Source organism: Mus musculus, chromosome 6, assembly GCF_000001635.26.
Source record: "Mus musculus strain C57BL/6J chromosome 6, GRCm38.p6 C57BL/6J".
Taxonomy (NCBI): Eukaryota; Metazoa; Chordata; class Mammalia; order Rodentia; family Muridae; genus Mus; species Mus musculus.
Window position 1 is genome coordinate 124,912,736 of NC_000072.6, and position 27,542 is coordinate 124,940,277.

Here is a 27,542-nt window from a genome sequence, read left to right on the forward strand (position 1 = left end):
GAAAGGCAACAAGCACTCATAACTGCAGAACGGCCTTTCCAGCCCTGACAATAGGATGTTTTCCTGTCTTCAAAACCTCCCTCCTCCCCAAGATTCTGTACTTTAAGAAAAAAATGAAGGCAAGGGTCTATGGAGATGGAATAATGCAGGAATCTTATAGCAAGGAAAACTCAAGAGAGACCAAGGTGTCAGCAACAGTGGCATGTGTAAGTCAAGATTTTGGAAGGTGGGGTGAATTGAAGCTGGCTTGCTTGGGCCCATGAGTTCAGGGTCATCCCTGGCTACAAAGTAGATGCTATGCCAACAAAATGAAACTTAAAATAAAAAGGGAAAAAGACCTTTAATCCCAGTACTTACTAGGCAGAGGCAGGTGGCTTTATGTGAATTTCAGACCAGCCAGGGCTGCGTAGTAAGACTATAAAACAAGAGGAACTGAGGCAGGCTAGAGGAACCCAACAACCTTTGCTCCCCAGCTCAGCTGAGCTGAGAAAATGAAGACGATGACAAGGAGACAGGCCTGATAACTAACTCTGGAGTCTTTTGCCGCCCATGTATGAGAACTCTGCTTCCCACGAGTCAAAAATGTGTCCATGCTTGGGAGTTCTCTTTCCAAACTCTAGGTTGAGACATGGGCCTAACAGCCTCTTCCACCTTGGGGGCAGGACTTCCTGTTTCTATCTGCCTGGTTCAGCACAATGGAGCTGGAAGCTTTCCACTGGGCTCAGCAGAGTCTAGATCTTACGTGAGTTAACATGATATAGTGTGCACTGCTGAGGAGAAACCTCCCCAGGAGCCCAAAAACAGGACGTATGTCAGCCCCCAGAGGAAGACCTTGAGCTCCCACTCCGAGGACTGGCCATGTCTCTTATAATCTGGGTATGAGGTCAGCCACGCCCTCTACACCCTTTCATGCACTGACCGGACTGCGGGAAAGCAGGAGACGGGTTAAAAACAGAAGCGCGACCGTTTCTTTATTAAATTATACAAAAAGGGGAGGGGGCAGCTTCGGGGCTTGGCCCCAACCCCAGCCCCACCCCGGCCTGGCGCTGTCTGAGAGGAGGGAATCTGAGGGAGACCCAGGGGTCAGGCAGGAGAAAGAAGGGCAGGCTGAGAGGCTCGGGGTGTAGAGGGCAAGGAGAGGCTTCGCAGGGACCGGAACATATGGGATGGTGAGGGAAGGCAGGAAAGAAGAACAAGAATGCTAGGGCAAGTGAGGGCTGGCTGGGGAGCTCAGATGAGGCGGGTCAGGAGCTGGACCGGTGGCAGTGAGGGTGAAGGAGCAGTGTCTGGAGAGATGGAAATGAGAGGCTGGGTCAAAGGACAAGGGTCACAGCTCTGGGGCAGGGCCAGAGCAGGGAGCCAGGAGAAAGGGGGCTGGATTTGTGTGTTCCCGCCCCACCTCCAGGACCTGAGGGGCCTCCCATCCCCAAGCCCACGGGCAGGGGTTCATGCCGACGCCCCGTTTTCTGTCTTCTGCCTCTTGGGGTCTGCTTCATCCTGTGGAGAGGATAAGAGTTGAAGTAGCTGTACAAAGGAGACTTCCCCGTTCCTGCTGGCCCTGCTCTGGCCCCTGCCTATCCATGCTACCCACAAGGACCTGGGTCCAAATCCAAAGGCCACCCAGCCCTTGATATATTCCTGACAGCCCCTCAGGCTCCAACCCAGCTCAAACCTCCTCTTCAGCAGTTCTCTTCCGCACGGGGCCTTCATCCTCCTCCTCTTCTTCCTCATCTGAGGAGCCAGAAACAAGTCACTGGGGAAGGTTGGGAGGCTCTGGGCACGCGCGCGCGTACACCCACACCCACCCCTTTCTATCCCAGTGTCCAGTCTTCAACTGCTCCCTGGCTCTGCTCTTTTGTGTCTCAACTTTGCAGCCCAGCCTTCCCTACCCATCCCTACCTTCTTCATCCCCTTCATCATCATCCTCTCCATCCTCTGCAGTTTCTTCTTCCTCTTCCTCAGCTCCATTCTCCTCCTCCTATGGGGACCAAGACAAGGGGTGATGGATGTCAAGCCAGCTGTGCTGCCACTCACTGGGTGGTAAAGGGGCCTAGGAGTCTCAGGGTAGGGAAGGAATGAGAAGAGGTCGAGAGAATGGCAGGACCCCAGCACCCCCAGAAGGTAGGGGGGCAGGAAGGATGTTTGGGCAAGCGCAGTCATCTTCCCCCTGCTGCCTTCACACCTCCACTACTTCTTTCTTCCGTTCTTTCCGGCCGGCCTTCTCCTCCACCTTGTCCTTCTTTTCTTTCAGGTCCTGCAAGACAGAAGGTCACCTTTCTCTCAGCAAGGATGACAGACAGCCCTCGAGTGCTTCCAACTCTGCAGCTAGGTCAAAGGTAGTAAGTGAAGGTGGCCATAGTTTGAGACACAACTGGAGTCCTCCGGTCCTTAGATATGGGCCATAATTGGCTGATACTAGAGACTTCTGTCCCCTAGGGCCCCCAGGGATGTGGGCAAGTGATGATAAGTGGCCAGAGTCGCTGAGGCTCCCACCCCATCAAGTTCTTCCGAACCTCCCCTGGCTTAAGAGTTGAGCTCCACAAAGCAAATCCCCCATCTGCTGGCAGCCTGGCTGCCCCACCCCCTCACCCTCTCTGCTTGCCCCCGCTCTGCCTTTTGTCTACCTCAGGGGCCTTTGCCTAAGTACTCTCTCTCCTGGGCATCACTCCCAGCTTCTCCGTCAGCTTCTGGGGTCTTTGTTTCCCTGCTGTGTCTCCCTAATCCTCCTGTTCCTACCTGGCCTAACGGCACAGGGATGTGGCGATCACCCTAACGTGTTCCCACATCGGTTTCTATCCCCAATCTAACCAGTCTCGGCGTTCCCTGCGCGCTCCACCTTCCTGCCGCCAAGGAAGGAGGAAGCACAACAAACAAGTGTGCGCCGGGGCGGGCGGGCAGGTGGGAGTTACCTGCCCAGAGTCCCTCCCACCAGGCTGTCTGCCTTCACTCCAAAAGCCCAGCAGGTCCTATTCTATTCTGACAGTGGGTAAGCCCCTCTGGACACACCAGCCTTCCAACCCCATACAGATCCCATGTCTCCTTGGCAGGGGCCACCTTCTCCTCCGCTCTTATCTAACGTTAGTATGCAACTCTGTGTACACGATCCCAAGTGGGCCGGAGTTCTCCTAAGTAGATCACCCCAGAGGTACGTGTCCTTTCTAGAACAAGACTGAGGTAGAAGAGGTGCCAAAATGACTGGCCTGAGGACACTCCACTCCCTTCTCCCTTCAGGAAGAGCACAAAACACTTGGACCCTCTCACACCAGACATGGTTCCTCATTCTGATTTGTCGTTCCTTCTCTGTCACATGGTGGGTTTGGGCACTTGTATTACCAGGTGGGCTTTCTCATACACTCCCGGGCCAGGCAGGAACTAAGTCAGCTTAGCATGAGCCAGGCCCTGGCCTGAGTTTTCTACTGCGGTTGATGGAGGGGTGAGGGGAAGGGAGAGAGAATACCAGAGACCAAAGTCCACAGGGTTGGCCCCTCTCCTCCTGGGTCCTGTCCTGGTCACTGTCCTTCCATGATCTCTTGTCCAGGAGGGTATGTGACCTGCCCCCAGCTGCTAAGCAGCTCTCTGGCCTCTCCAGGGGCACAGAAGCTCACCCAGGCTAACACCAACTCACACATCTGCAGGGGAGCACCCACTCACTCTGTAGACACATGGCCCAATGTTTGGGCATTCTGGCACAGTCTCACAGGAGCACACTGTAGCCACTCACAAAGCAACAACATGCCTCCAGGACATCTCAGTCAGTCTCCGCATGCACACATGTAACTGACACGGGCGGTCCCACACACTCGCTGGATCTCAGACATACAAAGACGCCTACTCGGTGAAGTCACATGCCACCGCACAACCCACCGGAGGGCCACACAGGCACACCTTATCAGATCTCACATGTCCCCTCTTCCCACTGCCTTTCATCCTATCAGCTCCCTCCTTCCACTTGGACCTCGAGAACTATACTGCGCCCCCCCCCCCAAAAAAAAAAGACTGGGCTCCCAGCCCCCAAGCCTGGCCGCATTAATTTCCCTAAGCGGCACTCCGCAGTTTCCCTGGGGAAATTAGAGGAAGGCTGAAAGAGAGACAAGGGCAAAGGGATGAGGCCGGGAAAGGCAGCTGCTGAGAGCAAAGATAGCTTGACGTATGGTCAGGCGATGCTGAGCTCCAGCTTTTTCGAAGGCTCGTTTCTCCGTCTTTCTGATTTTTAGAAATTCAACATGAGGGGAGGCGATAATGGAAAAAAAATGGAAATCGGTAGTAGAGGAAGAACAAATGAAGATGGGCAAAAAATTTTTTTAAAAATTAAAAAGGGGGGGTGGAGAGGAGCAGCCCTTCAGGGACGAGGACAGACGGTCGGGCGGCAAGGGGAGGAGCCGAGGAGTAGCCTCCCGGGAGAGTCCTGTTTACACTTGAGGATCCCAAACCGCTTAGCAGAGGAAAGGTGAGGTCATAGTGGCAAGAGACCTGGGGGCTCGGCTCGGACATGGGGCCCGGGAAGCTAGAGGCGCCGCTCTCCGACGAGAAGGCGGACCGGGCAGAGGCGGGCGCGGCAGGCAGGGCACGAGAGGGGTGGGGATGGCGGGGCCGGGCGCAGGCCGGGCGGTGAGGCCCGAGCCACGGCGCGCTGGGCCGCTAGAGGGCGCCGGTGGTGCCGAGCGGGATAGGCAGCGCCGGGCTCCGAGCGGGGGGAGGGCGCAGCGGGGTCCGCGGGGACCGGGCGCCAGGGCCGCTCGGGGCCGTCGGGGGCGACCGGGCGCGAAGGACCGCGCCGATCCCGGGGCCGCCCGGGTGCCGCGCCGCCGCCGCCCCTGCCCGTACCTTGGCACTCAGCTCGGCCGCTGCCTCCACGCTCTTCTCCGACATGGTGCCGGGGCCGGGGCTGGCAGGGAGCCGGGGTCCCGGGGCCGAGGCGGAGGAGCCCTGGACGGCGGAGGGTGGCCGCGGCCGGAACTTGGCGCGGTGGCGGCGGCGGCAGCGGCAGCGACGGCCGCTCGGCAAGCTGGCTCGCTGCAAGAGGCGGCAGAGGCGCGCGGGGTGGGGCGGGGGTGGGTCCCGAGCAGAGACCCGCAGGGCTGCGGCCGTCCGGAGGGCGGGCGGGCGGGCAGGCGGGAGGACGATGCGGGCGGTGGCCGGCGCGCTCCGGTCGCGGTCGCTCGGTCTTGCTCGCCGCCCCCGCACCAGCAGAGCTGCCGCCGACCAGCCGCTGCCGCCCCCGGGAAGGGAACCCGCTTTTAAGGCGGCGCTGCCCGACGGGAGGGGCTTCCCAGGGGTGGGGCAGGCGAGAGCGGGGAGGAGAGGAGAGGGGAGGGGGATGAAAGAGGAGGTTGGAGAGGTGGGGATAGGAGGATGAAAGCGAAGGGCGGGAGAGCGAGCGGGACAGGAGGAAGGACGAGACCGGGCGGGGGAATGGAGAGACTGACGGTTCGGGAGCGAGCGGAGTGGGGCGAGGAGGTGGGAAGGGGTGGGGTTCCTGCGGGGAGACACCGCTCCAAATGCCAGCCTACTGCCTGCAAGCTGGAGTCTGGCTCCTGGGGGCGGACTGGCCAGACTCCTGCTGACCTCCTCCTTTTAGCCCTGGGATTTTGCTAAAGTGGGGGTGCAGGGAGTGGGGCTGTAGATGTAGAGGCTGGGCAGGTATTTGAGAAACCAAAAGCTGAAAGGAGAGGAAGAAGGCTGCAGAGCCACTTCCATTTCTCGCTCCTGTCCGCCTTCTCTAGGTGGCCTTGAGGAGGAAAGTGAGAGTACAAAGGACAGCCTGGGCCTCTCGGCTGGACTTGACATTTGTGGTCCTTGTCGGGTTCCTTCCAGTCTGTTTCGGGGGATGTGAGGGGCCCTCTGATGTTCTCGTCTGCCTCTTTATTCTTCTCTCCTCTTACCTGTCTCACCTCACTTAATTGCCTGGTTCTTGTGTTTCTCTTCACCTCTTCATTCATATAGACCGAGACCCCTCCCTTACAACCATCTACATCTCTTATGTCTCAATTTACTTTGCTCCAGATAACACTGTTTTCTTACCTGATTATCACCTGGCCCTATAAACTTAGCTAATTTTCAACTCTTTCCGATTGTCCTTGTACATTTTCCCTCTCGTAGCTCTTCTCTGTCTTCCCCCCAGTCTTTCTGAATTCAATTGTCCTTTGCACACACGGGCCCAGATACGGGGTTCCTTGTCCTCAGCGCCTCACCCCTAGGTTCAGAATCTTTAGATAATTTTTTGAGAACCCTAAGATTCAGAAAGAGACGGGCTGGCCTGTCAGTCTGAGGCCCGAACGGTGGATGAAGAAGAAGGCTGGGCTTTGGGAAAAGATTGTCTTTGGGGTGTGTGTGTGTGTGTGTGTGTGTGTGTGTGTGTGTGTGTGTGTGTGATCTGTCATTATTACCCCTCACCTTTTCCTAATCATTTTTATTTCCTTAATAAAAAACATCACCTTTAGCCAGATGACCTATTCAGCACTTGGGAAGCTGAGGCAGGAGGATTGCCATTAGTTTGAGGGCATCCTGAGCAATACATCTTGCCCCTTCCCGACCCCCCCCCCCAATTAGAAAAAAAGGGAAGCCATTGTTGGTCTTCCATCATCATTTAGCATGTGAGCGTGTCAACACACCATCGTTTGATCTCTCATACACATCTCCTGGTTTCTCTGACTCTTAATTCAGTTTCTTCGTCTCATAAATCTTTGCGCCCCACCCTGGTTTTTCCTGGCAGGGTTCGGTCCACCTTTTCTCTGAGATCTCTCCATTTCCCCTTTTCAATGCGCTTCTCAGACTTCAGTGACTGATGTCTATAGCAATCTCTCACCATATTCCATCTCTGTACCCTTTCTTGCTTCATTTATCTCCCCTCCCTCACCCCATAACGCCCCCCCCCCCCCAAGCCTCGCTCCCTTTGGGTTGGTCTCTTTCCTCTCCCTCCCGCCTTCTTTTTTCTCTGCCTTCTCTACTCCACCTCCCAGCCCCGCCTGCTGTCTCGGACACCCTGCTGGGCTCTTACCCTGTTGCCCTGGTAACCGCCCTCAACTCCGGTCACCTCCACTCCCCTCCCCCCTCCAATCACCGCCACCAACAACCTCCATCCACCTTCCTCCTGTTTTTCCCGAGAGCCAATAGAAACCCTGTTGCCAGGTGGAATGCTCATTTGAATCAGCCAATCCAAGATTCTAACTGTTTGCCCTGCCTTATAAGGGGATGTGAAGAGGGCCACTCCCCCCACTCCCGCCCCACAGGGGACGAGCCCCACCACTGTCTTTTCACTCTGGCCTAGGAAGGAGATTGAGACCCTCTCATAAAGGGGGCTTACCCTCTCATAAAGGGCCTATCTTCCCATTTCTTTAGATGGGACCACCAGGGTTGCAGTGAGGTGTGGGACGGACCTTGGGGAGTGGGTTGGACTGTGGGCTGGGCCTCAAGGCTGGGGGTGGGAATGAGGTGTGATTAGGGAAGGGGAGGCGGAGGGAGCCGGGAATTTTGCCCAGGGAGGGGTGTCTGGGAGCGGAGGCAGCTGCAGTGGAAAATTCCAGGGAGATGGCGAGGCAGAGAATGGGAATCCTGCCCCAAGGCCCAAGGGAGTGCATAGAAATCTAAGAACTTGGACATTAGGGTCTTCAGGGACTGCTGGGGGTCATTCTACAGGCCTGGAAGGCCGATTCTAAATCCCTTCCTATGAATAACGGAGGAACCACCCATTATCCTTTCTATCTGGTTAGAGCACAGACCAGAGTCTCCTAAAGTTCTGCTTTTTCAGGAAGCAGCTGGGAGACTTGAGGTGAATTTGAAGGAAATGGGATGTTGAGCAGAGAACCCACCAGAGTGGCCCTTTAAGGTCTGTCTTTGTACCTCGGGTCACTGGTGTCAAATGCCAACGTTTGCTTCTTTTGCTTCGCTCCATAGAAGTACTCTTGAGGTTTTGTGGAGGCCTGCCTATTCCTAGAATTCTATTACTCTACCATGCAGTTGAGACATTTCCCACGAGTTGAGTGGGGAAAAAAAAAAAAAAAAAACAACCTGTGCTTACACATCTTCTGAAAGTGGGAAAAAGAAGAGACCAAGGTGAGAAGAACAAGAAAGGCCGGAGCCCCCTGGAAGCTATGACATCTGGCTGAGTTCCTAGAAGTTGCTCTTGCTCTCAAGTGTGGAAGGTGTTCCCTTCTAATTGCTTCAGACTCCTTCTTAGTGAGGTCTCCAGTTCCGTAGTCAGTGTGCCTGTGTTCTTCCGATCAGTGCTGAGGAGAGCCTGTGTCACTCAAGGCAGTGGAGCACACAAGTCCAGAGAGCTGGGCCATCTCCCTTAGCCTTTATTAAATCTTTTGTTCACTCCCAGTGACCACAGTTTTTTTATATCCCAATTTTTCCTTCATCTTAGGAAAACAAAACAAAAAAACCTCCAAGTCAGGAGACGAACACTTAGAAATTAACCAAGCCCTTATATCTAGTGTGTTGGTGCCCTCCAGCAGAAGGCAGACCTCAAGAGTGAGCATGGTTTTTTCCCTTCTCCCATGTGAGCCCTGGGAATCAAACTCAGATCAGCAGGCCTGGTGGCAAGCACTTCTCTCTGCCCCCCCCCCTCCTTTTTTTGGAAGGAAAGCTTTATTTTGGTGACCATCCCCTGTGATACAGTAATGCAGGCTATCCTGGTGATGAAGACAGTTGTGGTAAACAGAGCCAGAAGCAGTGGTTTTCATTAAATTCAAAGGCAGGAGGGAGTGATACAGACTCGTGCTCGCTCAGAGCCTGGTGTCCTTTTTTTATTATTATTTAGTTTTTATGTCTGGGTGTTTTGTCTGTGAGTGGTGCCCTATTTGTGTTCCCGGATCCCGCTAGGAGTCCAGAAGAGGGTGTGTGAAACCTTGGAACTAGAGTGTGAGCCTCCGTGTGGAATAAACCCCAGGTTCTCTGGAAGAACAGTCAGTGCTCTTAACAGATGAGCCATCTCTCCAGAGCCTTCCTTCCTCTTTTTTTTTTTTTTTTTTTTGAGGCAGAGGAGTCTCACTATGATGACCAGGCTGGTCTGCTTCCTGCTTCTGCCTCCCCATTGTGGGCTTTAAAGCCCTGAAATACTGTGTGTGTGTGTGTGTGTGTGTGTGTGTGTGTGTGTGTGTGTGTGTGTACACATGCGTGCAAGGCACACAGCTCATGCATATTCAGGTGAGCTTGGAGGTCTGAAGAGAACTTGGATTTCTGAAGCTGGAGTTACTGGCAGTTGCGAGCTACTGGACTTGGGTGCTGAGATTTGAACTTGGACCCTCTGCTAGAACAGCAAGAGCTCTCGGTCACTGAGCTATCTCTCCAGGTCACTGTCCGCTTTCCTCTTTCTATGCAGCCCAGGACTCCAGCTCATAGAATGGCTTAGTCTTATCTGCAGCAATGTTTATATATTATATGTTGTATGTAATACATATATTTTATACATGTGTATATGTGTGTGTATACATATATGCATGCTAATCTTGGCTACATACTAGGTTGGAGGTGAGGCTAGGTTGGACTATGTAAGACTCTGTTTCAACTGACAAGCATGCAAACAACAAGAAAAATAGCTTCCACAGAGCAGAATGAGACAATGAATCCTTGTAATCCTGGTATTCTGGAGTTTAGGCAGCAGAACGACTTCAAATGCAAGGTTGGCATGGGCTACCTATAAACACCCTGCCACCAATGGCAAGACCTTGTCACACACACACATACACACACACACACACACACACACACACACACAAAATCACTTTCAAAACACAGTCCCAGGCTGGAGAGATGGCTCAGTGGTTAAGAGCACCAACTGCTCTTCCAGAGGTCCTGAGTTCAATTCCCTGTAACCACATGGTGGCTCACAACCATCTGTAATGGGGTCTGATGCCCTCTTCTGGTGTGTCTAAAGAGAGCAATGGTGTACTCTTATACATAAAATAAATAAATATTTTTAAAAATTGTTCATTTAAAAACAAAACAGTCACATCATATGCAATTAATCTGGTTGAAAGAGAATGGAAATAAAATTTAAAGTTAGCTTCATTGATCTTATTCACCATCAAAATTCTACTCAGATATGTCAATTTCAGTGGAAGAACTTTGAATTTCCATTGTGCCTTTATATCACGATTGGAGTTGTCTATTTGTTTTCAGATAAGGTTTCTCACCCTGACAGTCCAGTAGACCAAGGTAGCCTCAAACTCAGAGATGAGATGTGCCTGCCTCTGTCTGGAGTGCTAAGATTAAAGAAGTGTACCACCATGCTCTCTGCCCAGGCTTAAATTTAAACCAGACATGATGGCAGCCACTCGTAATGCCAGCACCCTGCAGCTGACTGCTAGGATACAGATCAGTAAATTATCAGATTACATCCCTTTTAAGCTGTACTTTAAAAACCTTTTTAATCTATTATCTTTATGTGTGGGGGTGTTCTGTCTGCATGTATGTCTGTGCATCGCTTGTCTGTAGTCCTTCAGGGACCAGGTGAGTGTTGCTGTGCCCTTGGGATTGGAGTTTTGGGTGGTTTTGAGCAATCCTGGGGGCGAAGCTCAGGTCTTCTGGAAGAGCAGCCACAGCCCCTCACCTCTGAGTCATCTCTCCAAGGCCCTAGGCTGTACTTTGATGTGAAGAGCTCTTGATCTGTAATCCTTCAGGGCAGGGACTAGTCTTTTGCCTTCAGCTTTGACTCGCACCTTATACTACAGTTCCTACTAGCTACTAAGAGGTGTGCTAAAGTTTGTTGAAGTATAAGAGTTATGTTTTGCCGGGCATAGTGGCACACGCCTTTAATCCCAGCACTTGGGAGGCAGAGGCAGGTGAATTTCTGAGTTCAAGGCCAGCCTGGTCTACAGAGTGAGTTCCAGGACAGCCAGGACTATCCAGAGAAACCCTGTCTCGAAAAACAAAACAAAACAAACAAACAAACAAAAAAACCAAAACAACTGGGGCTGGAGAGATGGCTTAGGGGTTAAGAGCGCCGACTGCTCTTCCAAAGGTCCTGAGTTCAAATCCCAGCAACCACATGGTGGCTCACAACCATCTGTAAGGAAATCAGATGCCTCTTCTGGAGTGTCTGAAGACAGCAACAGTGTACTTACATATAGTAGATAAATATTAAAAAAAACAAACAAACAAAAAAAGAGTTTTATGTTTTATTAATCCCAGCACTCGGGAGGCAGAGGCAGGCAGATTTCTGAGTTTGAGGCCAGCCAGGTCTACAAAGTGAGTTCCAGGACAGCCAGGGCTACACAGAGAAACCCTGTCTTGGAAAACCAAAAAAAAAAAAGACAAACACTCTGCAGTGTTACTCGTGGAACACAAGACATTGTGCATACGCCGGTGACTGCTTCTACCACGGACCTACACTGTCAGCCTGAGAAGTTGCCATTTGTTCTGTTCAGTACAATAAGCATGTGATTATTTAACACTTGAAAGAACGGCTAGCTTATGGGCTGGGCAGTGTTATAGAGTGTTTTGCCTCTCATGCATGAAGTCCTGAGTTTAACACTCTTTACTGCATAAACTAGGTGTGGGAGGTGACGTGCTTAAAACTAGTCAGGTGGGCTGGTGAGATGGCTCAGTGGATAAGAGCACCCGACTGCTCTTCCGAAGGTCTGAAGTTCAAATCCCAGCAACCACATGGTGGCTCACAACCATCTGTAACAAGATCTGACGCCCTCTTCTGGAGTGTCTGAAGACAGCTACAATGTACTTACATATAATAAATAAATAAATCTTTAAAAAAAAAAACTAGTCAGGAGAGGTGAAGAGGGTCAGAAACCAAAGTCATTGTGGGAGTTTAAGGCCAGAGTGACATATATGGGACCCCTATCTCAAGAGAGAGAGAGAGAGAAAGTGGGGGAGTGACTAGTTCCCACTAAGAAACAATATGAATTATTTAAGTTTTGCTGTTTGTTTTTGCTTATGCAGAAGGTCAGACTTAGGGTCTAGCACATGGTGATCAAGGCTCATACCATTGAGTTATACCATTAGGCCTAATTAAATAGCCACATGTGGCTAGCAGCTACCATATTGGACTCCACAATTTTAGATCTCTGATTCAAGCTACCTCCTTTTTTAAAAAGCTTTATTTATCTGGGCATTGGTATTAGTGGTGAACTCATACCTTTAATCCCAGCACTCCAGAGGCAGAGGCAGGTGGATCCCTGTAAGTTGGAAGCCAGCCTGGTCTACAGAGCGAGTTCCAGGACAGCCAGAGCTATACAGAAAAAATAAAAATACTTATTTTATCTTTAAATTATGTTTATGTCCATGTGTACACATAGTACAGGTGTTAGCAGAGGCCACAGATCTGGAACTGGAGTGACAGGTAGTTGTCAATCATTTCTGACTTCGAGTCTCTGTGAACTCATTATGTGGAAGGACTTCACCACTGAGCCATCTATCCAGCCCCTTAACCATATCTTTTTCTTTTTTCTTTCTTTTTTTTTTTTCTTTTTTCTTTTTTAGGGTCATTCTGGGGATCAAACCCAGGGCTTTGTGCATGCCAGTCACACACCTCACCACTTTGCTGTCAGTCCAGCCTGCAGCCTGCCTCTCTGCCCACAGCCAACCCCTGCAATTTGTAATTAGAATGTCAGAGCCAGCGAGCTCCAGCTGCTGTTTGCGTTCGTTCCTACAGGCGGCTGCTGTGCACTTAACCTCAGGTGTGTTTACAACTTTCACACATGACACTGCCCATGGCTGATTCAGGGGACCAGCAAGGGGACCAGAAACTAAGCGGCTAGTGAAAGACGCACTTGACCTAGCAAGTTAAAGACTTACAAGAGGATAACGAGGAAGCGTCAGTGCGTGGTCGATGGACCTTCCAGGTGACTTTTATAGGCTCTCTGCTCCAATCTCTCTCAACTGCTCCATCATGGATGCCTGCTGAGGTCCCACCCACCAACCACATAGCTGGAAGCCTGGAGGCTCCCAGGTCTAGCACAGGAAACACTCAAACAGGAGACGACTGAAATTGTCCTGGGTTTCCTCTCCTGGTTGATGGCACTTTCCTCCATGCAAAATTAGACCTCGTTTTTTTCTTCCTTTCCCTAGTCCCTTGAGCTTGCATTTGGTCCCTACCCCCCTGACCTGCTTGTGCTCGGAGTGCTATGAAGCTTCGCCGTCTCACAATTGTCAATCACGAGTTTGGGGTTTCTGTACCTTCACACCTACCTCGGTTTCCCTCTTGCCATACCTGCTGCATAGGACAAGCTCAAGAGAGAGAGAGAGAGAGAAAAGTTCCCAGGAATGCACAAAAGGTCTTTCGATTTAAAAGACAAACAGGCTGTTGTGGGAGTTCCATACTTACTGCGTTGCTCCACCCTCCACCCTCTGTTCAAATATCCAACTGTTCTGGGCTGGTTCCAGATATGTGACCTCACATCCAAAGAGGGCCCCTTCTCTGGCCCAGCTCTACCCTCTCAAGGATTTCCTGACCGAGTCCAGACATGAGCAGAGAATGTAGGAGGCACACTCAGTCCTTGTCCTCTCAAGCTTCAGTCCCTCTCACTCCTGTCATCTACGGGAAATGCCAATGACTGACAAACTCCTGCCCTTCATTGATCCGATAGAGAAGAGACAGAGACCAAGGCAGACAGAGAGGGAGGGAGAGGAGAGGGAGAAGAGAAAGAACAAGAACAGGAGGTGAGGAAAAGAGAAGGCAGGCAGACATAACTGCTAGTGGCTTGTAAATGATATCCTTCCATTTCCTAGAGAGCTGTAAGCCACCAGGCACACTGATACAAGCTTGCATAGCTCCCAAAATTTCAAGTGTGTGTGTGTGTGTGTGTGTGTGTGTGTGTGTGTGTGTGTGTGTGTGTGTGTTGGTGAGGATCCAGGAGATAGCCTTGTGTGTACAAGGTAAGCTCTTACACAGGGCTACATCCCAAGCCCAGCTCAAGAACTTTTAAGCTACAAGAAAGCAACAAGCACCCTAGATTCCAAACTCTGTCTAATAGAAGAAGTTAAGTTGTAATTTGTAAATGTTCCTAGGTGAGGAAATACGCTCATTTAAAATTACATGGAGGCTCTGGAGAGATAGCACGGTGGGTGGTCGAGAGCACTCCCTGTTCTTGCTGAAGACCCGGGTTCAGTTCCACATAGTGGCTTACAACTATCCAGACCTTCTCGGCACCCTCTTCCAACTTCTGTATGCATCAGGCAGGCACAGACATACATCAGGCCAGCAAAACATTCATACACATCAAATAAATAAGCCTTTTTTTCTTTAAAAAAATTTTTTTATTTATCTATGTTTTTGTTTGGACAAGAACCCACACTGTAGTTCCAGCTTTCCTGGAACTCACTACATAGACCAGACTGGCCTCGAACTCAGAGAGATCCTCCTGCCTCTGCATCCCAAGTGCGGAGACTAAAGGTATGCATCACCATAGCTAACCTAAATGAATCTTTTTTTTCTTTTTTTTTTATTAGGTATTTTCCTCATTTACATTTCCCAATGCTATCCCAAAAGTCCCCCATACACACACCCCTACTCCTCTACTCACCCACTCCCACTTTTTGGCCCTGGCGTTCCCCTGTACTGGGGCATATAAAGTTTGCAAGTCCAATGGGCCTCTCTTTCCAGTGATGGCCAACTAGGCCATCTTTTGATACATATGCAGCTAGAGTCAAGAGCTCCGGGGTACTGGTTAGTTCATATTGTTGTTCCACCTATAGGGTTGCAGTTCCCTCTAGCTCCTTCATTAGGGGCCCCTAAATGAATCTTAAAATAAAATCATATAGAGTCAGTGAGGTCGCTCAGCAGGTAAAAGCAGCTGCCACCAATCCTGGTGACCTGAGTTTGGTTTCTCAAACCCATGTGGTAGAGGAAAAGAACTAACTCCTCCAGATTGTCCTCTGACCTCTGCATGCATGCATGTCATGATAGAAGCACTCCATACACAGGTGAATATAACAGAAATTAAATTAGGAAAAGATAGTGTATAGCACTGGCCCAGAATCCCACCAATTGGGCAGTGAAGACAGACAATCAGGACTTAACTTCAACACAGGAAGTTTCAGGTCAGCCTGGGTTACACAATAGGACTGTCCCAAATAAAAAATAGGGCTGTGGCCTTAGCTCAATGGTAGAGTGCTTATCTACCATATGCAAGGTCCTGGTTACACACACACACACATACACACACACACACACACACACACAATACACACACACACATACACACACACATACACACACACATACACACACACACACAATACACACACATACACACACACACACACACACACACATACACACACACACACACACACACAGAGGCATGCAAAGATAAAATGGAATGGTATGAGATTCTTAAGGTTTTCTGTTTGCTATCTTTTCTGACATCATCTCACATAGAGACTTGCTATGTATCTCTGGGATTACAGATTTATATCTAACAACATGGCAACATCCTTACAGTCTGAGAGAAGGAAGAGAAAGGACTTAAAGAAAGGAGACAGGACAGCAAATAACAGACAGAAAAAGAAACCTGGAGATATAGCTTGCCACGGCGGCACCCAACTAGAATCCTTGTAGCCAGGAAGCTAAGGCAGAGTTACCATTAGTTCAAGTGGTCCAGCCTGGGCTATATAGCAAAAACCTATGTCAAAACAAACGCAACACACAGGCAAGGAGACTAAAAGACCACACCTCAAGGTGGCAGGGGCTGTCTTAGCCTTGTCTGTCTGTTTAATACACTAGACCCAGCACAGAGCACGTGCTCATTAAACAGCTGTTGAGTGGCCAAGCAATGTAGAACTTGCTTTGATGGCCAGGTAGGGAGCATATACCTTTAGTCCCAGAGCTACATAGTGAGAGTGTGGGAGACTTGCTTTCAAAAGAGACAAGAAAAAAGAACATTTGTGTAGGATATCTTTAAGTGTAGGTGGCAGAATGCTCATTGAAGTAACATTCTTTTGTTTTGTTTGTTTTTTCAAGACGAGTTTTCTTTTCTTTTTTAAATATTATTTGTTTCTGTTTATACAAATACACTGTAACTGTCTTCAGACACACCAGAAGAGTGCATTAGATCCCATTACAGATGGTTGTGAGCCACCATGTGGTTGCTGGGATTAGAACTCAGGACCTCTGGAAGAGCAGTCAGTGCTCTTAACTGCTGAGCCATCTCCCCAGCCTGCTACATCCACTCCAGTAGTGACAAGCGCGACAGGCCCCAAAAACCTGGGTGCTGTCCCGAGGCGAAAAGTTCATGGAAACTTAGTCTCCTGGAACCTTGGCATCCTGTATAACGAATGCTCCAATGTCCTTGCTTTAGTTGGTGAACAGATCTGTGTGCTTTCCCTTAATATTCCTTTATTACAAGTGCTCCTAAGGATTGATATTTTGACATATAGCTAAGTTAGATTCTAGGCAGTTATTGATCCGACCTTGGGCATGGATAGCTAAGTCACTGCCTTACACAGGAATTTACCATTATCTAGGAAGAAGTAAGTTTGTGATCCAAGGAGGAACCAGAGTAGATACTTAGAACTATAGATAGCTGAGTTACACCCATACACAAGTATTTACAATGGCCTAGGGGGAAGGTGGACTATATTATAGACTAGAGAAGGATGTAGCCTTGGCTGTCCCAGCTCTCCGGAGCTTGATTGCTCTTCTCCTCCCCCTTGCTCCCCTCCCATACCAGGCTGACCTCAAACACCGAGATCCACCTGCCTCTGCCTCCTGAATGCTGGGATTAAAGGTCACCACTGGCCAAAGTAACCCTTTTATATAACCAGATTTATTTTTATTTTCTATGTATTTTTGCCTATAGGTGTGTACAATGTGTACACAATCCCTCTAGAGGCCCAAAGAGGGCATTGGATAGCCTGGAACTGGGGTTTTACCGATTGATGATTGAGAGTCACAAAGTGGGTCCTGGAACAAGGTCCTCTGCAAGGTAGCAAGCTCCTTTTTCAGATTTATTTTCCGTGTAGATGTGTGCCAGTATGCCAGGTGTGTACACACCCTTGATTTCTGCAGTGCATGTTAGAGCTGCTGGAGCTGCAACTCTGCAGCCATCCTGGGTTGCTCTGGAATAGCAGCAAGCTTTATTTATTTATTTTTTAAATTTTATGCTTTTGGGTTTTTTGTTTGTTTGTTTTTAATTTTATGCTTTTGTTTTTCTTCTAGATAAGCTATGTAGCCCAAGTCAGCTTCTAACTCACAGAGATCATCCTTTTTCTGCCTCCCTCCCAGTGCCCCACCAACCAGCAGGCATGTTTAGCCACTGAGCTGGCTCTGCAGCTCTGAGGTACTCTGGATGGAATGTCAAAGTGCTTTTCTTTAGAGCAAGAAGAAAGGACAATTGTCGGGTGGGATACCAAGAGGCATTTAAAGAAGGTCTTATATATCAAATATCAATGAAAAACACATTTTCTCCTTTTTTTTTTTTTTTTTGGCTTCACTTTGCCAATCTGTCAGCTTACGTTAACTATATCACTGTTTCTTCTCTTAGCACTATTTTTTTCCCACTAGCAATGATCAAATCGAAAGAAGCTGAGAGTCTCTGCTCCCAATCTTTTCCTGAGTAACCACTGACCCTTTTCCCTCAGGGAGTTGGTTAGAATAAACCTTTCTCTTCAGATCAGGTTCCACACGGTACCAATGTGGCTGACAGCCAGAGTAAAGAACTTGGGACAGTTTTGAGTTTGGATCTCTGTGGGTCAAAGTCTACCCAATACAGTTCAAATCCTCTGACCCAAAGGGGAGGGCTCTTCTCTCCAGCTCAGCCAGATTTTGTGCAAGACAATTAGTATGTCAAAATACCAGTCTCTGGCTTTGGAGTCAGCCCTCTTGGGCTTACTTTTTAGCTCCACCCCTGGGTGATTCTGCTTAATTTAGCTCTCCACCCCTTTATTCTTCTAAACTTTAGTCCCTTGACCTATCTACCTGCTCAGAACAAAGAAAGTTTTAAAGACCTACGACCTAAAGGAACTGGACTATAGCTTAGTGGTAGGGCATGTGCTTGGTATGCCCAAGGTCCTGAGTTGGGTCCTGAGCACTAAAACCAAAACCAAAAAACGACAACAAAAAGCAAACAGACTTCAGAACTAACGCCTTTGCCCAGGCCAACCCTTCACAGACAGGTCCTGGAGTGGTCCAGAAGCCTAAGCCAACACCGAGTCCTAAGGAGCTAAGGATCCAGCCCGGCCCAGGATCGCCCTCTGGCGGCCAAACTCCCAACCTGGATTCCCTTCCCTGGTTGGCCTTTTCCAAGGCTTAACTAGACCTGAGCTAAATTGTCACCTCCTTCTCTGCGTCACTCGGAGGACACCGCCCGCCCGAGCGTCTCTCCAGAGGGACAGGCCCACGCGCTCCCCTGGTTAAGCGCCCCTCCTGCAGTGTGTTTAAAGGTCCCCGCAGGGATCCGCCCCACCGATCGCCCCCAGACAGCCCGCCTCTCCCCCCCCCCCCCCGCAAAAAAGGTGCGGCACACCCTGCCCCCACGTTGCGCTCAGCCGGTCCCTCCCGATTCCGCTCCGCCCCCCCCCACCTTTGCAGGAGCCTCTTCCTGTCCCCAGATCCCCGAGCCAGCTTAATGACACCTCCCACCCGCCCCAGAGGACCCGCCCTCCGGGGCTCCACGGCGCGCGCGCCGCCCTCCCTCCCAAGCAGGTGGGCGGAGCTCCCGCAGCCCGCCCCCGGGGCCGTCCGTCGTGACGTCACTTCCGTTCGGGCCTGACCGAAGATCGGCTTCTCGGGCCGAGGGCGGGGGTACGGAGGTGGCAGGCGAAGGCAGGAGGCGGTGCGGGAGGCGAGAAGCTGCCGCGCGGACCAATCCTTGCGTCCCGGGCCGCGACCCTGCTCCTGCAGCGCCCCGAGGAGAGGCCGGCCGGATGGGCCGCTGAGCCGGAGTCGGGGACCGGTGAGGCCAGGGCGCCGCGGCCCGCACGGCTGCAGGGATGCGATCCCGGGAGTGGACCTTCCTCTCCGGCTCGCCCGGCGGGAGGCACGGGCTGGGGCAGTGGCGGCCCGGATCGGTGGGCAGTGAGGCCTGCCCGGGGAGGCCTGGTAGCGCCCAGTGCCAGCAGAAGGCGGAGTAGTTGGGGGTCATTAATGGGGTGGCGGGCCGCCGTTCGAGATTCTCATCGAGTCTGGCGTCGGAGGAGGAGCTGACCGTGGCTCGGGGAAGAGAGGATGGCGGGCGGGGGTGGAGGGGCACCACTAAGAGGCTTGGGAAAAATTCCATGACCGGCTTGGAGAGCTGCTGGCTCTCAGGTCTCATAGGTTATATGGCTCACCTGGCGAAGGATCTTCCCTGGAGTTTGGAGGGGTCAGTGATAGTGTATGCAAGAGGCAGCCTTAAGAGTAGCAACACTGAGCTGGTGTGCATAAGCCTGGCCGCCTGCAGGAAACACAGCCTCCGTATCTTCACAGTGTGGAGCCCCCTGGAGCTGAGATCACGATGTTCCGCTTCATGAGGGACGTGGAGCCTGAGGATCCCATGTTCCTGATGTGAGAATTCCCTCCCCCTCGCGCCCTCAGCCCATTCGGATTCAGGTCTGAGCAGTTCAGGCAGACCTTTGAGTTGGTTCCCTTGGCTGGAACCAGTTAGAATTAGCTGGATACTCAGCTGCCGCTCTCAGAGGGAAGCCGGCATCCGTGCCACTGTGTACCCTGACTTCATTTCGGGGAGGTGAAGAAGGCTGGGGGTTAATCTGCCTTCTATAGTGTATGCTCACTCCGCAGGGACCCCTTCGCAATTCACCGTCAGCACATGAGCCGCATGTTGTCAGGCGGCTTTGGATATAGCCCCTTCCTGAGCATCACAGATGGTAACATGCCAGCAACCAGGCCTGCCAGCCGCAGGATGCAGGTAACAGTTGGAACATATCGAGACCTGGGGTGATTAGTTAAGTATGCTGCAGTTCTTGCCCTACAACCAGCTTTAAAGGGACATGACCTGCGTGGGAGGCAGACGAGTGGGGTCAGGAGTCTGGGAAAGGGGCTGTGTGACTCCTGTGGAAAGAAGGAAGGGGGGAACGGAGGCACTGACCTCCTTTGGTACATACAGTTGGTAGGGTGTAGTTCTAACTTCAGTTTCTCGTCTTGTAGGCTGGGGCTGTCTCTCCCTTCGGGATGTTGGGAATGGTGAGTCCCTGTCTTCTCTTCCTGTATCTCTTGCACAAGTGCATACACTCACGTGCGCGCGCGCACACACACACACACACACACACACACACACACACACACACCCCTTAAATGTTATTTCCAAATGCACCACTCTGGTGGTCTTAAAAATCTTCTCTTTGGATAGTTGACATGGTTCAGAGCCCATTGACTATAAGTTAAGGAGCTAGGGCTGCAGAAATGGCTCCCGAGTTAAGAGCACCTGGCTGTTCTTCCAGACAACCAGGGTTTGATTCCCAGCACCCACATGGCAGCTCACAACTGTCTGTATTTGTAGTCTTAGGGCATCTGATGCCATCTTCTGTTCTCCACCGTCATTGCATGAATGTAGAGAGCAGACGTACATGCAGACAAAACACTCATACACAGAAAGATAATAACTAGAACACTCAAATGCTACTGACACTCAGAAGTTCTTAATCACTGGGGAAAGTAAAAATGTACAGCGGTTCTTTTGAGGAGGGAAAGTTTGGGGTTCTTTTACAGCTCTAAATATTCAGAGGGGTTTTTTGGTTTTTTTTTGTTTTTTTTTTTTTTTGTTTTTTTTTTTTTTTTTTTTTTTGAGACCAAGTTTCTCTATAACAGTCCTGGCTGTCCTGGAACTCACTCTGTAAACCAGGCTGCCCTCAAACTCAGCTCTGTTTACCTCTGCCTCTCAGTGCTGGGTTAAAGGCAAGCCCTGTCAATCAACATTTAGCGTGATCAGAGGTTTTAATTCATTGCCTTTGGGTCACTTCCTTAAAGATCGGGATGAGCTGGGTGTGGTGGCGAACGCCTTTAATCCCAGCACTCTGGAGGCAGAGGCAGGCGGATTTCTGAGTTCCGAGGCCAGCCTGGTCTACAGAGTGAGTTCCTGGACAGCCAGGGCTACACAGAGAAACCCTGTCTCAAAAAAAACCAAATTTAAAAAAAAAAAAAAAAGATTGGGACGGCAGGCAGGAGAAGCATTAGGGCGGTCACAGAGCCGGAGAAGGTAGCCAGCAGTTCATGGGGAGGAACTTGAGTGGTCAGGCTAGATGTAAGAAGGAAAAGGGGTCTGTCCTCAGGTGAGTGGCTGGCCCCAAACCGCTGACTAGTCTTCTGGACTCTCATCTTTCCCCAGTCCGGCGGTTTCATGGACATGTTTGGGATGATGAACGACATGATCGGGAACATGGTATGACTTGCCCCATAGTCTTCCCCTGCCTTGATCTCCGTAGCAGCCAACATGGTTGGGGGTGTGGGGTGAGCTAGTGACTAAGTTGAGTCAGAGCACCAGGGGTCCTGTGTTTGTTCTTAGACCCATGAGTGATTACGTATGCTAGTGTTGGGCCTGAGGAATCGGGGCGGTTGTGATGCGAGTTTCCCATCCTCACGTATTTTGAGGAAGATGTAGCAAGAGCCAGCAGCTGAAGGGAGCTCCCTTCTGCAGAGTAGGCCCTCATTCAGTCCCTCCTCAGGAGCACATGGCTGCAGGGGGCAACTGCCAGACCTTCTCCTCCTCCACTGTTATCTCCTACTCCAACACTGGGGACGGCGCGCCCAAGGTTTACCAGGAGACGTCGGAGATGCGCTCTGCCCCAGGCGGGGTGAGTAAGGAACCCCTCTATCTCAGAGGAGGTAGGATGGATCGGCATCCACAGGAACCAGGGTCATCTGTTTTCAGGACTGGGTCGTGGGTGGCTGGTTCGTCCCGGGGAGATGTAGCCAGGGCTTTGTGGGGAGAAGTGAATGAGCCTATTCACCTCGTCCCAGATCCGGGAGACACGGAGGACTGTCCGGGACTCAGACAGTGGTCTAGAGCAGATGTCCATTGGGCATCACATTCGGGATAGGGCTCACATCCTCCAGCGCTCCCGAAACCACCGCACAGGGGACCAGGAAGAGCGGCAGGACTACATCAACCTGGATGAAAGTGAGTGAGCCTGTCTTCTTCTGGGCAGCAGTCCCTGAGCTAGTTGCTGTAGACTGGAGCATAGCTTTCTCTACCATCCCACAGGTATCTCAGGCAGAGCTGTGGGTGAGCCCTGTGCTTAGGCTCTGTTGCCAGCTTCAGGGCTGAGTCAGGTGTTGCCAGGGAGGGGGCAGAGCTTGACTGACGTCAGGTGCTGATGGTTGTAGTTTCCTCTATCGGGATTGGTGGCTTTTCTTTTCCACCCTTTACTTTGTCTTTCTCAAATGAGTGCTTTATTAGCTTTCGTGATGTATAACTCCAGTAATTGTGCCTCCCCATGGTGTGTAACCCCAGTAGTTGTGCCTCAGGCTTGCCAGTGGCATCCAGGAACTGTGTTGAAGCTAAGATGGCTCCCAACCCCCATTCTCCCATGCATGATCTCAACCTTTGCCCTGGTTTCTGATCTCAGAATACTGTGGCTTCCATGGCTGCTCTCTGTCCTCTTTAGGTGAGGCAGCAGCATTTGATGATGAATGGAGAAGGGAGACATCCCGATACAGACAGCAGCGTCCTCTGGAATTTCGACGGCATGAGGCATCTGTGGGTGGGGGGCGAAGGGCTGAGGGGCCTCCCCGCCTGGCGATCCAGGGACCTGAGGACTCCCCCTCCCGACAGTCCCGTCGTTATGACTGGTGAAGGCCCCAGGCTCTCAGCTTCTCATGTAAGTGCCTGAGAGGGAATAGTGGGAATGTGACAGACCAGAGGAGGCTGGCTGGCAGATCAATGTAGTTAAGCTGTCGTGGGACAGGAGACTTGCTCCTTCTGAGTGGCTGGAAGATGCTCCTGACCCCAGACTTCTGTGTCCTTTCTCTGACAGGCTCATCTTTCCTTCCTCCAGGTGCAGGCTGAGCGGCTGAGTAACCATCCTTGAAATGACTGTCCTTTCCAACCTCTATCCCAATTTAATATTAAATTAACAGGCAAGCTGGCCCCGCCTCTCCCTGGGTCTCAGGGAGAGCCTTCTACTGCCCCCCTTACCTACGTTTCCATCTTCACCCCTCACTGCGTGTCCCACCCATCCTGTATCCACTAACTTGAGTTCTCATGTTGCTGCTCCATCTCCAAGCCGCCTCATCTTCCCGAGCCCCTGCCACGCATCGAAGGGTTTTGGGGAAAGCTCTGGGTTTAGGGATCTCCGTCCCTCAGCTCCCCTGACCCTTGCCCACCTCTTCCTCAGAGCCCCACTGCAGGTGCCATGGTCCTATAAGGGCTGTGGAGAAAGTGGACTAGTTCCAATTCTTTGTCCCTTCCCCCACCCATCACAGAAACACTTTCCTTTACCCTTCTCTGCCTTTATAAAAACTAATGATTTGTGCAACTTGTAACTAGGTGTTTATGGAATAAAGGAGAATGGAAAAAAGTGAAGATTCTGGCTGTACTTTTGCCCCAGTTCAACCCTGCTCAATCCTACCTTCTGCCATCTTGGCTCCACATGTGGCCCAGCTGTCTTAGGGTTTCTTTTGCTGTGATGAAACGCCATAACCAAGGCAGCATATAAAAGAAAGCATTTAATTGGGGGATTGCTTGTTGCAGAGGTATGGCCATCAGGGCGGGGAACAGAGCGGCAGGCAGGCATGATGCTAGAGCAGTTGGCCTACATCTGCTCCACAAGCAGGATGGAGAGAGAGACTGGAAATGGCTTGGCCTTTTGGAACCTCAAACCCAGTGACACACCTTAGTCCTTCCTAAATAGTCCACCACAACTGGGCACCAAACATTGAATTATATGAGCCTGCGGGGACCATTTTCATTCAGACCATACCAGTTCCTGGGTAGTGACAGGGCTGTTGCAGCTCAGCAGGGATGGGGTGGGGGTGTTTGCTCTCCCTGGTGTAACTTCACTCCAGGGTCATATTGGGGTACAGACTGTAACCTATGGAATTGGCTGTCCCTTCCGTCCCTTGGGCAGGGTTGTTTGCCAAGGCTGGGCAGACATGCACAGGTAGCTTTACCCGAGTTTCAAGAGGGAAGGATTTCTCAAACTCATCAGCCCCTAGCTGCTGAGAACTTGAGCCAGGGAAGGAGAGCAGTGGAGAGTAAGCTGGAACCTGAGCAGTCTGGAGGCTAGGAAGAGCTCACATTTCTCTGAATGCTCAACTCTTGCTTTGCAGCCAAATGGGTCACCCTGTCCCTCCTACATGCTGGGCAAGCACTTGGCCACTGAGCCAGGTTTCTTTCTTTTTTTCTTTTTTTTTTTTCTTTTTCTTCTGCAGACAGGTCTCACACTGTAGCTGAGAGCAACCCTGAGTTCCTACTCCTCCTGCTTGGGTTATAGGCCTGTACCACCATGCTGAAGCGTTTCAGCCTATTCAGTCTATTCAGCTGTTATTTTGCTGATAAAAGTTAAAATAGAAGGCCAAGCGTGGTGGTGGTGGTGAATGTCTTTAATCCATCTGGAAGCAGGTGGATTTCCACAATTGAGGCCAATCAGGACTATATAGTCAAAACTGTCTCAAAAAAAAAAAAAAAAAGGGAAAGACCCTCTCAAGGAAGAAAGGATTTTGTATGACATTCAGGTCCTGACTTAGCTTAGACAATCACTGGCTAGAGGGCTGGTGAAGGCTCATGCCTGCAGGGGCAGCATTGCCTGGGTTTTGAAGCTGGTAATTGAAGCTCAAAGCATCCCCAGTCATTTAAGTATAACCCCTGACATGATGATGGCTAGGCACGTACTTCCTGTGTGTACAAGTTGCTCTCATCAGTCTCCTGAGGGGTTAGCTAGGGTTGAAGAAAACCAGAAACTTGGTCTCCAGGCCAGTCTTCCTATAGCTTGGTCTTCTTGCTTACCTGGGCCTCAATTACATAGTTACATTCCAACTGCAAGCAATCTTAGGGTGTAGTTCATGCGTCCCTCTGCATTCCAGTGCTAGTCCCCACATTCCAATGTTCTTTGGAGTCTGTTTGTTTTGCAGGCTGGGTTCTCCCTGGTGGTAGGGTTCCAGGCTGGAGCTAGTCCAACCAGCTCTCAAGTGTAGCTATGGGTTGTCTAGAGCAGGGCCAGGACCCTGGCTTCTCTGTCACAGCCAGGACTTCACAGTTTGGGTCTCGGTTTTCAGGCACACAGGTTCATTGTTCTGTTTGTGTAGTGCTGGGCATAGGACCTGGGGCTTTCTCACATATGCTCGACAAGTGTCCTACCCCTGAGCTACAGCCCCAGTCCTTAGGAACTAATACTCCCCTGGTCTCTGCTCTCTCGGGTGGGTCATGATCACCTTGCTTCAGCCTGGCCCACGTGATGGTAGTGCTTACTTAGCGACATGTTGTAGGATACAAGGTGCCAGCAAGAGACTGAGTTACCGAAGAACAAGTCATTTGGGTGACTATTCCCAGCACCTCACCTCTGAGGTCACAGTGAAGAAGAGCTGGGAAGCAAATAGAAAGTGGTGGCACATGCCTTTGATACCAGCACTGGGAAGCAGAGGCAGGCAGGCCTCTGTGAGTTCTGGTCTACAGCGTGGTCTACAGAGTGAGTTCCAGGTTAGAACTGTGAAGAGTCAGTCTCTCTCCCTCTCTCTCTTTCTGCCTCCCCTTCTCCCTCTCTGTTTCTGTCTCTCTCTCTCTCTTCCTCCCTCTCTCCCTTACACATACACACTTTCTTTTTGTTTTTCCAGGCAGGCTCTCATGTAGCCCTGGCTGTGCTGCAAGTCCCTCTGTAGACCAGGCTGATGTTGAACTCAAGAGATCCACCTGCCTCTGCTTCCCTACTGCTGGGACCAAAAGATCAAGCCACCACCACTGGCTAAGAGACCCTTTCTCAAAAAACTGAAAAAAAAAAAAAAAAGTTACTCTCCTCAGGAATGCTGGTGTGTTGCTTTGGTCAGCTCTCCATCTGGGCTCAGCCTCCTCCGCAATAGGTTCCGCCTCAGTCCCCAGACAGTAGATAGACATACTCAGGCCTGGCCTCACCCCAGAAAAGTATAGGTCAGAAGGGGCGGGTCTAGGGCGTGAGGCTAAGCCAAGTGATGCAGAGGAGCATGCTCAGTAGTGAGCGAGCCCCAGCCTAACTCTACTGCTTAGGAGCTGCTAACTGTAAGAGGATCATCTTTCATAGTTCGTTCCCTGTGTGGGCTTTGCTAGAAGCTGGAGGTGTGGACTCATGGAATCACACCTCAGAATTGTGAATGGAGTGCAGAGGACACATCATCGGGAACACAAACCAGTGTTCTTAGGTTTCTTTTTTTTTTTTTTTTTAAAGATTTATTTATTTATTATATGTAAGTACACTGGTACACTGTAGTTGTCTTCAGATACACCAGAAGAGGGCGTCAGATCTTGTTACAGATGGTTGTGAGCCACCATGTGGTTGCTGGGATTTGAACTTCGGACCTTCGGAAGAGCAGTCGGGTGCTCTTACTCACTGAGCCATCTCACCAGCCCTGTTCTTAGGTTTCTATGACTCTGGTGATCCTTCAGCCCCTACTGTCCTCCGAGCTCCTAAAAAACGCTTCAGGTACGAACTGGAAACCATCCTCTTGGCATGGACTCCGCCCCCTAACCATCATCCTTTGCTTCCCCCCATCTCAGCCTTCAGTGCGATGCTGAGATGACAGGTGGCAACTAGAGGCTTGGCTCTGCTCTGCTGCGGTTTGGAGTTCTCTCTCCTGTTGTAATGGTCCCAAATTCGGCATTTTCTCTGTCTTCCCCTACTCTGTATCCAAGTCCTATAGATGACGTTACCTGGAGAATCAGGAAGTGACCTGCACTTAGATCACAGCAATGCTGGGCATGTGACACTCACCTGTAATCCCAGTACCTTCACTCCGGAGGCTGAAGAAGAACTAAACTCCAGACCAGAGTGGGCTACGTACTGCAGTAGTTGGATGCCAGCCCCAGGCTATATAATGTCTCAAAAGAAACTAAATTAAAAAGTAGTAAACCCAGCAGTCTATTCTGTTAGTTAGATTCTATCTCTCTATCTACCCATCTAATTTTTGTTTTGTTTTGTTTGTTTGTTTTTGAGGCAAGGTCTCTCTCATAGCCTTGGCTGTCCTGGAATTCATTCTGTAGACCAGGCTGGCCTAGAACTCACAGAGATCTACCTGCCTCTGCCTCCCAAGTGCTGGGATTAAAGGTGAACGCCACTGCAGCCCTGTTTCAGCTCATGTATTAAAATGCTAACTTGATTCTGCATGTCAGGACAAGTCCTGCTCCCAAGGTCCAGGGGTGGGGGAGCATCAAGGGCCAAAAGTCCCTTCTCTCCGCTCTTGTTAAACTAGGGGCAGCAAAGAGACCTTTTACCTCTGCTGGTTTGGTTTGGTTTGGTTTGGTTTGTTAGTGGGGAGTTAAGTTGTTGTTGATGATGTTGTTGTCTAGATAAAGGCTTGCTATGTAGCTCAGGCTAGCCTTGACCTTGCCACTTCACTGCTACCTCAGGCTGAGGTATTGATATTGAGGTATTGATGAAGTGAAGAGATTGTGTTTAGACACAGAGCTGGCTCTGCCTGAGGGAAGGATACATTGTGGGATCTGCCCTGCTCAGGCTGCTGGCTCCTG

General features: G+C 50.8%; 2 protein-coding genes and 2 long non-coding RNA genes across 5 annotated transcripts; 3 read left to right on the plus strand and 1 right to left on the minus strand.

The window, feature by feature from the left end:
• Window positions 1-939: 939 nt before the first annotated feature.
• On the minus strand, window positions 940-5,211 carry Ptms (parathymosin). Its single transcript, NM_026988.2, has 5 exons — window positions 4,825-5,211; window positions 2,183-2,254; window positions 1,900-1,978; window positions 1,673-1,731; window positions 940-1,497 (listed from the first exon to the last, which is right to left on the minus strand). The coding sequence occupies exons 1-5, from the start codon at window positions 4,867-4,869 to the stop codon at window positions 1,447-1,449; spliced, it is 306 nt and encodes a 101-aa protein (NP_081264.1). The 5' UTR covers window positions 4,870-5,211; the 3' UTR covers window positions 940-1,446.
• Window positions 4,128-13,109, plus strand: A230083G16Rik (RIKEN cDNA A230083G16 gene). Its single transcript, NR_152158.1, has 2 exons — window positions 4,128-4,447; window positions 12,439-13,109. It is a non-coding gene; the product is annotated as an RIKEN cDNA A230083G16 gene (long non-coding RNA).
• Gm38896 lies at window positions 6,855-8,003 on the plus strand. Its single transcript, XR_869424.3, has 2 exons — window positions 6,855-7,363; window positions 7,894-8,003. It is a non-coding gene; the product is annotated as a predicted gene, 38896 (long non-coding RNA).
• Window positions 13,110-18,652: 5,543 nt separating the features above from the next.
• On the plus strand, window positions 18,653-23,414 carry Mlf2 (myeloid leukemia factor 2). Of its 2 annotated transcripts, none has more exons than NM_145385.2 (9): window positions 18,653-18,851; window positions 19,364-19,441; window positions 19,676-19,802; window positions 20,042-20,077; window positions 21,219-21,272; window positions 21,556-21,684; window positions 21,851-22,010; window positions 22,498-22,710; window positions 22,867-23,414. In NM_145385.2, the coding sequence occupies exons 2-8, from the start codon at window positions 19,392-19,394 to the stop codon at window positions 22,683-22,685; spliced, it is 744 nt and encodes a 247-aa protein (NP_663360.1). In that variant the 5' UTR covers window positions 18,653-18,851; window positions 19,364-19,391; the 3' UTR covers window positions 22,686-22,710; window positions 22,867-23,414. The 2 variants fall into 2 exon arrangements, with proteins under 2 accessions (NP_663360.1, NP_001163812.1); NM_001170341.1 differs by having other exon boundaries at window positions 22,888-23,414.
• The last annotated feature ends 4,128 nt before the right edge of the window (window positions 23,415-27,542 follow it).

Excerpts from the sequence above, each read along its gene's own strand:
- Mlf2 (NM_145385.2), top strand. The coding sequence starts at position 19,392 with ATGTTCCGCTTCATGAGGGACGTGGAGCCTGAGGATCCCATGTTCCTG. Across the intron at positions 19,803-20,041 it reads CTGCCAGCCGCAGGATGCAG|GCTGGGGCTGTCTCTCCCTT; the intron begins GTAACAGTTGGA and ends CTCGTCTTGTAG. Across the intron at positions 21,685-21,850 it reads TGCGCTCTGCCCCAGGCGGG|ATCCGGGAGACACGGAGGAC; the intron begins GTGAGTAAGGAA and ends ACCTCGTCCCAG.
- Ptms (NM_026988.2), bottom strand. The coding sequence starts at position 4,869 with ATGTCGGAGAAGAGCGTGGAGGCAGCGGCCGAGCTGAGTGCCAAG. Across the intron at positions 2,255-4,824 it reads CGGCCGAGCTGAGTGCCAAG|GACCTGAAAGAAAAGAAGGA; the intron begins GTACGGGCAGGG and ends TCTGTCTTGCAG. Across the intron at positions 1,498-1,672 it reads AGAGAACTGCTGAAGAGGAG|GATGAAGCAGACCCCAAGAG; the intron begins GTTTGAGCTGGG and ends TCCTCTCCACAG.